A 12,122-nucleotide genomic window follows, 5' to 3' on the forward strand; every position below is an offset into this window, starting at 1 on the left:
CAGAAAGTTTACTTAATATTTTCTAACTGAATTTAATTAATTCACATGGCTTGGATTTAAAACACATGTAATTCGCTTAAAACCAATTAATACTTATTAATTAAAATCAAAAACTAAATTTTTATTATTTAAACTAGCGAAATTGAATCATGCTTAATTTATTTGGGGCCATAATCATTTTTTTCAGTGTACGCACTATGTCTAAATATAGTTAGATTTTCTAACAAATACGATTAAATACATGAATTAAAATAACTATTCATAGTTGTGTTCGCGCAGAAGCAGACAGTGACCATAAAACCTACAAAAGCACAAAATCGCTGGGGTTTTCTTTACGTTTTCCTCACATGCTCTTTATCTGCTGTACTCAGTGTTTATTCAAGCCAGCAAACACACAAATAGCGCTGTAACGGATGAAAACAATGTAGAAACAATCTCACATACTGTTGCTCAAACAAACAGTGTATTTTTCAATTGTGTGTAAATATGCGAATGAACAGCTCAACTCACCTCAGAAGACTGAAAACATTGGTGACTATTGATGCTTCGTCAGGCAATGACTTTAAAAAAGGCATTTATGCACAGATTTTCGTTGTAGGAAACGTTGTCTCTCATTCAAAGATAATCTCCAGAGTTGGGAATTTCCTGTTGCCATAAATCAGTTTCTTGAGAGCGAGTGTGCCGCGAACGTCCTGCAACTTCAAATAATTTGTTCTTGTATCGTTCATTGGCCATAGACCAGCCAACTTATGGTTACCGCCACCAACTGGACTGGAGTGTTAAGCATCAAAGGGAAATGAATGAATGAATAAATGTGAATGGAGCATGACTACAAAAATCAAATGACACTTCAAATAAAGGCTTAATAAAGATGGTTTGTGTCAGTTTAGGTAATTCCTATCATGCTGATATGTTCATTTTTTAATATGGTTTGGTTTTAGTTAGTTATTTGATGCTATAAAAATGGGCAAAGGGGGGTAGTGACGACATACATTTACACTGGTTTACATTACCAACACTGTAACAATACAAAGTTGGTTTAAAAATCGTTCAACTTAACCATATAATGTTGAAGGGTAGTGTTCATTTCTACCTGTTTAAAGGATATTTTTCAATTGTAACCTCAAAACATGCATTTTCAGTGAACCGGCTTTGAAAGAAGTATTATAAAAAGCTCTATATCTAAATGACGATTGACTAGTAAATTAAGTATAGTAGTAAAGTAAAACTGTAGAAACCATGAGTAAGCATGCTCCTTGGTTCAAATAATGGTTTTGATGCAATGGTTCTACTATATTGTAGTAATACTAGAGTAAAACTGTGGTAACTTTGACTACAGTAACCAGTTTTTAAAACCATGGTAAATCATGGTAATCATATCATAATCATGGTATCAATGGTATCTTAAATAACACTTAACATACTTAAAGTTGTTTTAAAATCAGACATTTAATATGCATTTAGTATAGTACAATTTAAAAATATGGTAAGTGCATAAAAAAGCACAAGTTAAGTGTTTTTCTATTCTTCTTCTCTGTTTTTTCTTACTCTTTCCATTAGTTTCTTTTTATATTCATCTCACACTGCATTTGGTCTTCTCTTTCTTTAAAGTCTCTTTTATATCGTTCTTCTCTGTCTCTCTTTATCGTGATTCTCTCTTTCTTCCTCCATCTTCATGTTCATTCTCTCTATCTCTTGTTTAAGTCTCTGGTTATAATCATCCCACATCGCCTGTTCTTTTTTTCTCCATTTCTCCTCTTCTTCTTCTCTTTGTCTTTCCTTTTGTTTCTGTTTCTCCCATTCCTCTCGTTCTCTCTTCATCTCCTCTCGTATCTTTCTCTCTTTTTCCTCTCTTTCTTTAATGTCACTTTTATATCGTTCTTCTCTCTCTCTAAATTCTTCTTCTCTGCTTTTTCTCTCTTTCTCATGACTCTGTCTTTCTTCCTCCATCTTCATCTTCATCCTATTTTTCTCTTCTTCATGTTTGTTCATCAGTTCTTTTTCTCTGATCTGTCGCTCCACTTTCTCCATCAGTATCTTCGTCTGTTTCTCTTGTTTTTCTCTCTCCATCTCTCCGAACATCTTACATGAGTAGTAACTGTCTCCGTTTGCTTTCACCATGTTGTCTATCTTCTGCAGTAGATCAGTCACCTGTGTTCGGTCTCTAGTCTCTTCATTATTGAACACATGGTATCTGTTTCCACACGCTTCAATCAGGTTTTTAAGAGCAGACTCAGGTTTTCCCAGAAACTGTTCAATGGTTTTGTTCTTCAGAAAGTCTCCTCTGGTGAAGAGCACTATGGTGTACTTTAAAGAGTTTTCACCAAATGTGCTTTGGATGATTTTCACTGATTTTGCTTCTTCTTCAGTGAATCGTCCCAGAGGAATCAGTAAGAGAAACACATGTGGTCCAGGCAGGATCATGGAGATGCAGTTGCTCATTTCTCTCTGAATCTCCTCCTCAGTCAGATCAGTATCAAACAGTCCTGGAGTGTCGATCACAGTAATGTGTCTGTCGCTGATTTCAGATCTTTCTCTTTGACACTCTTTAGTAACAGATGTTTGAGAAATATCTGATATAAACACTTTTCTTCCTAAGATGGTGTTTCCAGTTGAACTCTTCCCAACTCCAGTTTTTCCCAGCAGCACAATCCTCAGATCATCCTCTAAAATTTATAAAAAACAATTGATAACAATTTATTAAATTTCAAGTGAAGATTGTCAATTACCAGGTCATCCGAGAATACTGTGTGTAATTTATACTGAATCATCATGTGTTGCTCTGTGTAGACTTTAGAAATCATAAAAACTGTTTAATCCATGCAGATTTTCTGATCATTACCTTGTGACTGAAACCATGTCTCTAATGAATGGATTTTCCTCCTCATTTCTTCGAATTCCTTTAGTTTCTCCATCTGCATCTCCATCAATGTCTCTGTGGAGAAACAAACACCACTATTTTCCTCCACCATCTGCTCCAGTTTCTCCATCAACACAGACACTTGTGTGTTCAGGTCAATGAACTGATGTCTTCCTCCAAATCTCTGAATGACAGACTGTGTTTCTTCATTTAGTTCTGCTGTCTGATGCTCTGAATTCTGCTTTATGAGGATCAGGATGTGTTTGTTGATTCTTGAGCTGAATATCCTCTGGATCTCCTCTATTTCTGCTCTGTCTTCATTATTAAGTGGAGCATCAGGAATGATGAGGATGAAAACATGAACTCCAGGATCACAGAGAGACACACAGCGGTGAGTCTCCCGCATCACTTCCTCCTCTGAGAGCCGAGTGAGAACTGGAAGCTCTAGTACACTGATCTGCCGTCCATGAATCGTTCCCTCGCTCTGACACACTTTACTACTCACTGAACTCTTGAGTGTTGAATTATTTCCACACAGCACAATGTTCAGCTTTGATTTTCCAGCAGTCACTGAAACAATATTTAGAGACAGTAGATTCAATTATGGTACCAAATGCACACTTGCTTAACAGCAAAAATATTATTTGTGACCAATGCTGGTAAAATTAATTGGAATGCGCATGGGTTCATTTTGAGCTACAGACAAAAAAGTGAAAAATTGGTCGAATTTGAGGTTTTCTCCAAAATTTAAAAAAAGACTGATATATGAATCCACCAATGCATGATCCTGTCAAATACATATACAGAATTACAGTATTTAAGTAGGCCATTCACACAAACATAATCTGTTATATCTTAAGTAAACCTGTTGATGTGTAACATATTAGATCCGTGCAGTACAGTAGGAGTTACTATATAGGCCGTCTGTCTCATTAATGTTGATCTTACAAAAATAAAAGATTGCTGCTCTTGATTGAACTGTCTTAATAATCTTTTTTTTTTTTTTTTTTAATGAACACATGAAGTTTTACCTTTGAACATTTGTTTTTCTTACTTGAATGCTTTTGTTTAGATGTCAAATGAAAAAAGTTATGCACTATTTGTTCTACTGTTGATGATGGGTTTTTGTTAGGGGTGGGAGCTTTGATTTTGCTACCCTGTTACTGCACAGTGCTGCGAGATCCAGTAAGAAGTGTTTGAATTCACCACACAATGAAAATGGTTGCTGCAAGATCTAGCGAGAATCATTTAAAATCTGCCAGAAGTATTAATGCTAACTATTACCATGGTGTTGTGGTAGAAATAATAATACATTCTTCATTTCAGGGTTTGTACAACCTTTGAGAGAGAAATTTAAGCACCTTAACTTTAACATAATTCTTTCCAGCACTTTAAAGCTCTAAGATTATTCGATTTGAATGTTATTTTTAATGGGTTGACCAAAATGTTATTTGTGGTAAACAAAGTTAAATTTGTTTTATTGGGAAAACATGACTAAACATGACTAAAACGATTGGCAACGTAACAGAGCACTTTATTTTATTTCAGACATGTTTTTTTCTACTCATTTTCTTGAACTGGCGGACTAGCGTTTAGTCCCAGAACTAATAGCAAATCGCAAGACTTGTAGAATAAAAATTCTTTCTCACCCAAGTATCATGATAGAATTGAATCGGGAGGTAGGTGTATTGTCCCATCCCTAGTTTTTGTGCATCTGTTCTTATTTTTTAACAACAATGTATTTTTAATAAGATAAAATAAAAATGGATTCATTGTGATTATTAATATAATAATTACTATTAAGAAAGGAAGTGGAGGAAACAAAGCAATGTTGATAGGTGATTTTGCTTTGGAACCTATAGAAAATTTTGACTTTTTCTCAGAACTGGCTTTGCTAACTTTGTTGAATTCAAAACAGTTGTAGCTCAGTCATTTTTCATCCGATTCCAACAAATCATATCACTTTGAAGGTCTTTTAATAAAAAATTGCTTATTTTGCCAATGCAGGTAAATATCGCATATTGTAAAATATGATTAGATTGCAGTATATTCTTGTATCAACTGAAGGGTAGCTTGCAGTAGTTGACAATGTCTGTTAACGTCTTAATACCCTATTTAAAAATAACTAGATTTTTGTTATAATTAAGCCTTTAAACCAGAAAAAAATTGACTGTTTCTTAATCTTAGAAATCTTAGAAATTAGAAATCTTTGTGCAATTCACACAGTAGTGCCCCCCATTCTCTCCCTGTCATTTCCTGTCTCTATTAAAGAACACTAAAGCATTTCTTGCTTATATTCTTAGAGGTATTATTCTGAGAAAAAGACTGACAAACCTCCTCCGTCACTTGCTGTTTGTGTGCTCTCCTTGAGATCAGATTTCTTCTCTTTGTCGTCTCCTCTGACTGAAGCTCCAGATCTGCTCAGTTCTCCATCCAATGATGATCCACCTTCAAACTCAAACACGTTACAGGTTAGAAACATCTCCTCTGTCCTTCTGATCAACTCAGATCGCCATCCTGGGTTTATTGTATCAAACCGAAGATGTCCTCCTCCACACTCTTTTATTAAATCATAAATAGCATTATTCCAGGAATACCACATGAATCTGCGTGGCTCTTCATCAGTAGTCAGCACTATAGTGTGTTTCATGGCCTGGTAACTGAAGAGGTTCAGCACATATTTCACTCTGTATCTGTTGTCCTCTCTGAAGTCCTTATACTGCAGTACGAGTACAAACACATGAGGTCCTGGAGCAGACAGATGCACACACTCTCTCACTCCTTGTGTGATCTGATGATGTGAGAGATCTGGCTGGAGCAGGTGAGTGAGGATGACTGTGATGTGTCTCCCCTCCACCTCTCCCCTGATTCTCATACTGTGCTGCTGTGAATAAGATGAAGTTTCTCTGCCATACACTGTTGTACCAAGAATAGTGTTTGCCACTCGTCTGTTTTCTGATCCATTCTTTCCTATCAGCACAATCCTCAGATCACTCACTGAAACACAAACACACACACAATGCAATAAAAAAGCACTGCAGAATCATCACTGAAGAATCTCAGATTAAAAATCCCACAGAATTACCAGATTCCATACAAGTAATGTTAAAGCATCAAGTAACACCTGTCAGAAACTTTAGGAACATCTATAAAATAAAATAAAAAAGACATTTGTTTAATACTAAAAAGTTTTATGCAGAGAAATGTTTTCTTCATGCTCTTAGCTACTGTATCAAGAGTACTGTACTGTCTGGCGTCACTAATGTGACGTATGAATGCGCCCCAAATGAGATCTCAGCTATGATGGACTGGAATATTTTTTAATGAATGACAACTTGTGCCAATCTGTTCCTCAGACAAAGTTACTGTAGGGGTTCAGAAGACTTGAAATTCAGGCCAAGATCAGTATGGACAAGTTTTATTGTTCTTTTAGGCTGTACATTTTTATTGTCCTCTTGCATTATTGACAAACTAGTTTCCTATTTGGCATTGTAAAGATGCTTTGACACAATCAGTATTGTATAAAGCGCTATATAAATAAAGGTGACTTGACTATTACTTTGACGGATACTCCATATGAAAGCAACCACAGCATCTCAACTAAAGAAACAGCTGCACTGCAAAAGTGCTCTTATACGGTGACCACCAGGGTCCAGCCATGGTCGGTTCACTTAATTTTGTGGTGGCCACGAGATATTAATTTGTGGGAACGTCATATTAACTCGTGGGAACGTCATATATTATGTCATGGCAATGAGTTTAATGCATAAACAAACCTGTGTGACCATAGTAACCCGGGATCAGAGATAGATTCATTAATATTTTATTTTGAATTAAGAAATGATCATATTAATTATAGAAATTAATACAACATTAAATTAATATATGAACAAGCGATGCTGTCTACACGCGATGTAGACAGCATTCAAAAGAAGTGTATCATGAATAAATATTACATAAAGTACATCAAATAAAATAGGCCTACAAGAAATATTTTTATATATCCGACAGTCTTTTAAGTCCATTAACTGATCTTCTTTTTACATATTACCTATTATTTATATTAGCCTATTATTTTTATATTCCTTTATGTTCATTTTTCCCTTCATTTCGATCTCTTTAGGGGAGAGTGGGGATGATTGCAACACTTTTTGCATTTCTTTTAGTTTCTCAGAGACTGTTTGTATTAGAAAGCCGAAATTTTTATACAATAAAGCCCCATCTGTCAGCTACTCACCCATATTGCTGCAACATGTGTACATATTATAACACACGTACACTTTGCTCTTAAATAGACAAAGTGAAATGTTGCAACTGTCCCCACAATAGGGAACAGTTGCAACATTCAATAAAATGTAACTAAATAATTAAATATAATTTTGCAATTTCTTTATTTTATTTGTGCACAGTCACAGTCTTTAATAAGGTAAATTGGCTGATAAGAATAGTAAATGAAAAACATTAAGTAGCAATTAGGTTTTTTACCTATTCAGTTAAAAAAAGGAGAGATAACTATTAAAGGGTTTCATTAGGATTATCATTATAAAATTACAATTAGGCCTATGTAATGTTATGGCAAGCTTTTAAATCAATATATACAGCATGTTGGGACGGTTGCAACAGTGTGTCCCTACAGTGATAGCCATGATAAAAATTGATATATTAGCTTGACAACATATCATTGGCATTGGATTTTGGATAGAAGGAATGATAACATGTGGCTGATTTCTTCCAGGAAGTATGAGGGGCCAATAAAGTGTGTGCAGTATGAATATTATCACTGTATCTTATTCCTGCTTGAAGAAATAAGCAATGTTGCAACTGCCCCTTGTTGCAACAGTCCCCACTCTCCCCTACTTAACGTTCTGTATGTGTAGCCTACTGTAAATGCTCGACATGCCACTAAAGCTTTCATTATGCTATGACTGGAATCATTCAGGGTAGTTTCATTTGTAAATATTTTATCTTCACACACGGCATAAATACAACCATAAAGTCAGAACTTTATTGGCATAATTATCAGGCGTTTCTAAGTCACTTTTATCTCATTGCAACGACATATCACGTTCCTACAAGTTAATATGTTGTGGCCACAATAAAATAAAGTGAACTGATCAGCGAACCGACCTTTGGCTTTACAGAGACAATAGAAGCTAATTATTTCTCCTGTAAGCGTATAATTTTATTGGAGGGTTTTTGTCATCATCTCTCCACACACAACGAGACATTTTAAAACTAGCTTTATCAACAAAAAAGACCTAAAAGACTTAAATAAAACAGTTTTGGGAAAGCCGCCTATATGCAAGTAATTCACATTCACAATTTTTTAACTTTATAAATTCAAATCAAATCTCAACATACTGGGACATCATTTTAATTTTGGGGTGAACTATACTTAACTATTACAACAACACAATATTACAACACATACATGTTTGACACTTCTTACTGCCAGTGATTTAATTTACTTACTGTTAGGACGAACAAGATTTGGACTATGTCTGCCTGCTGCTAGAGAAGGAAAAACACACACATACAGAGAAAGACAACAGATGTTCTAGACATTATAAAATATTTACAAAAGCATGTGTGTACTGAAAAGCTGTGATTTCACAATGTTTGCAATTACTAACACAAATCAACATTAATTTAATTGGTTCTTATCTACGGTGTGAAAATTACCCTTTAACTCATATTTACTCCAATGATCTATAGGCTTGATAAAAAACTAAAATAATAAATAAATAGGCTATTGCCACATATCAACAAAGAGAAGTGTAAAGAATCGCAGACTAACAAAAAAGAGAGACCTCGCTCAGAAGATTCTTTCTGGTGTTCAATGACACGATTAAACATAAATGAAAAAGCGCAGTCAAATATAATTTAATAAACTAAACGAAGTAAACAAGTCTTCTTAGACAATATTCCATAAATACTTAATAAATCATGGAGGAAATGTGGCTGCATATATTTTTATCCAATTTGATTCTTACCTGACGCCATTTGAGCACCTAAACAAACTTTGAAATCGAAAGAATAGCACTGAAAGATAAGAGCTGACCTTCGCCCCTCATAAAGAGACTGGACAAAGAGGCAATTCTGGTTCGTACCTGAAGACGCACTTTGGAGGATGTTTTGTGTCTTTGCGTAATTCAGCCAGAGGGTGGCGCTCTAATGTTGATTAATAGGATCTAAGTATACAGGCAAAAAATGGTATTATTATATTCTGTCTTTAAACTCTGTGGAAAAGCATTCAGTTTTTCATTGTATTTTGTACATTATACTTGTAGGCTACACGTGAGAATTAATGACTTGAACTTGAGGCTTGAAGAACCTGGGTAAAATAATAATGTAACATTAATTTTCTATTTAATTTATTACTTTGTACAAAATTACATTTCTAAACTCTGACAACAATTATGTATGCTCACGTTGTTCCAAATTAACTCTTTAAGACTAGAGTTCATCTTCGAAACAAACCCTGATGCATTTTTATGAAACCTGAGAGATTTGTGTCCATCCGAACAGGTTCACGTTTCATAAATTCATAGAAACATGGTAATCCATATGAATCCAGCTGTTTCATCCAAGTTTCCTGAAGTGACACGATCGGTCTATGTGATTTAACCATTTTAAAATAAAGATATGATCTGTCTACGAAATTTAATAGTTCAGCAACAACAACAAAAATAATTAATCCATATAAATCGAGTTGTTCTTTCCAAGTCCTCAGAAGAGATCGCTCAATAATTTAAGAGTTTAAATTTAGACTTCTATTCACATTCATCAAGACACAGAAGCATGAACAACAGAACTGGAAAACAGAAGCTCACGTGCACAGCTAGGGAACCAATCAGAGCCATTCAACAGCTCTGTGAACCAAGCAGGTTTAGTCATTTGTGTTACGTGTGTTGTTTGTATGTAAACAACAAAGTATATAGGGATGGTAAGTACATTTTGAAAAAAAAAAATAATAATAATTATGCACTTTAAACAATATGATGTTAAAATATTGTAACAGTAGCCTATTACAATTAGCAAATCATGGACAGCCCTTTTAAGTATCATATTCGTTTACAAGTACAAACAAGTAAAACTGAACAACATATTAACTTTATGTATATATGCTTATTACAATGCTTAATCATAACTGACAAAAATGTGTATAATACATTGTAAGTTGATACATTCTAAGAATGCACATACATACATATATATATATATATATATATATATATATATATTGTGGCCGGGCGGAGAACAACAACAACGAGACAAGAGGTTGGTGAGCCCCAGAGGGTGGATTTATTAGATCGGCGCAGCAAAAATGAATAATACGGGTGAATGGTGAGGTGATGTCGTCGTCTTCGTGGCAGTGCGGTGAGTTCTTCCTGGTAGGTGTGTTTCCCAGTGACGGTGGCCGGTGAAGGGGTTTGTGCAGGAGCGTGCTATAACCCCGGTGCGTGCAACCCGGAAGTGGGGAGCCAAGCGGTCACGGCGAGTCTGCGGGAAGAATGACACAAGATCAGGTAAGTCTCACGCTGCATCGGAGATGATTCTCAATCCTCTTGTTCTGTGAGTCTGCTTATAAAGCCGGTGGGGCCGTGACCGATTGGCTCGCGGTGAGTGGCTCCAGCTGGTGCTCGTGTGTTGCCAGGGCGACGCTGATAGATCCTCGGGACACCCGTCACCCCCCCCCCCCCCCCAAGCGACGTCCTGGTCCTGGAGGTGAAAACAGAAAGGGGAGACAGGGGGTGGGTGGGGAGTGACCCCCGACAGACCTGAATAAGCTGCCCAGGACCGAGAGAGACCGTCGGCGTTGTTGTTGTTGGAACCGGCCCGGTGGCGCACATCGAAGTGGAAGTCCTGGAGCGACAGGAACCATCTCGTGACCCGGGCGTTTGTGTCCTTGGCCCGGGCCATCCACTGTAAGGGCGCATGGTCTGTGAAGAGAGTGAATTTACGGCCTAAGAGGTAATACCTTAGCTCCAGGACTGCCCACTTGATGGCGAGTGCTTCCTTTTCCACGGCAGCATAGTTCCTCTCGGCCCGGGTCAGCTTGCGGCTGATGTAGACAATCGGATGCTCCTCTCCCTCCTGGACTTGGGAGAGCACGGCCCCCAATCCCGTGTTTGAAGCATCCGTTTGGAGCAGGAAGGGGCAGCTGAAGTCTGGGGCCCGCAGGACGGGTTCAGTCGTCAGGGCCAGCTTGATCCTCTGGAAGGCCTGCTCCGCTTCCGGGGTCCAGCGTACTCGCTCGGGCTGCCCCTTCCTGGTCAGGTCTGTCAGGGGGGCTGCTATAGAGGAGAAGCTGGGGATAAAACAACGGTAATAACCAGCCAACCCCAAGAAGGCACGTACCTGGGTTTTGTTCTGTGGCTTCGGGGCATCCAAGATGGCCCTCACCTTCCTTTCTTGGGGCTTGACGAGACCTCTTCCTATGGTAAAACCCAGGTACTGCGCTTCATTTAGGGCAAGGTGGCATTTGCGGGGGTTGGCTGTCAGTCCAGCCTGACGAAGCTCGGATAGCACCCTCTTTAGCCGTTCGAGGTGGTCCTCCCATGCCTCCGAGTGGATCACCACGTCATCCAGATACGCAGCCGCGTAGGCTTGGTGGGGCCGGGGTATTACATCCATTAGACGTTGGAATGTTGCTGGAGCGCCATGCAGGCCGAAGGGAAGGGTCCGGTACTGCCAGTGGCCCGACGGAGTGGAGAAGGCGGTCTTTGGCTTGGCATCGGTGGAGAGTGGAACTTGCCAATACCCTTTTGTGAGGTCGAGGGTCGTGATGTACCGGGCCCTTCCCAGGCGCTCCAGGAGCTCATCCACCCGGGGCATGGGGTAGCTATCGAAGTCGGAAACTTCGTTCAGGCGCCGGTAGTCGTTGCAGAATCTAAGGGTGCCATCCGGCTTTGGGACCAGGACTATCGGGCTGGACCAAGGGCTCCGGGATGGCTCAATTACCCCCAGCTTGAGCATCTTCTGGATTTCCTCCTCTATAGCTTGCCGGCGGGCCTCGGGGACTCGGTAGGGCCGTTGCCGGACGCTGACGCCGGGAGGAGTGCGGATCTCATGGGACAGGATATTAGTCTGGCCGGGGGTGTCGGAGAAGACGTCCAGGAACTGACCGACCAGGTGCCGCAGCTCGGCCTTCTGGGCGGCGGACAGGCTGGTGTTGATGTCGACAGCCACGGGTTCTGTGACGGCCAGGGCGACGGCCTGGTCCCGGTCCCCAATCCACTTTTTCAACAGGTTGATGTGA

The 12,122-nt window shown here is 38.7% G+C and overlaps 1 protein-coding gene across 1 annotated transcript; it reads right to left on the minus strand.

Annotated features, from left to right (window-relative positions):
* Window positions 1-727: 727 nt before the first annotated feature.
* On the minus strand, window positions 728-8,436 carry LOC141338683 (GTPase IMAP family member 8-like). The gene is made up of 4 exons (XM_073844290.1): window positions 8,333-8,436; window positions 5,195-5,857; window positions 2,843-3,430; window positions 728-2,666 (listed from the first exon to the last, which is right to left on the minus strand). Coding segments are annotated over exons 1-4 (2,301 nt in total). The 5' UTR covers window positions 8,334-8,436; the 3' UTR covers window positions 728-1,617.
* Window positions 8,437-12,122: the final 3,686 nt, after the last annotated feature.

This window comes from Garra rufa, chromosome 7, assembly GCF_049309525.1.
Source record: "Garra rufa chromosome 7, GarRuf1.0, whole genome shotgun sequence".
In the NCBI taxonomy this organism is placed as follows: domain Eukaryota; kingdom Metazoa; phylum Chordata; class Actinopteri; order Cypriniformes; family Cyprinidae; genus Garra; species Garra rufa.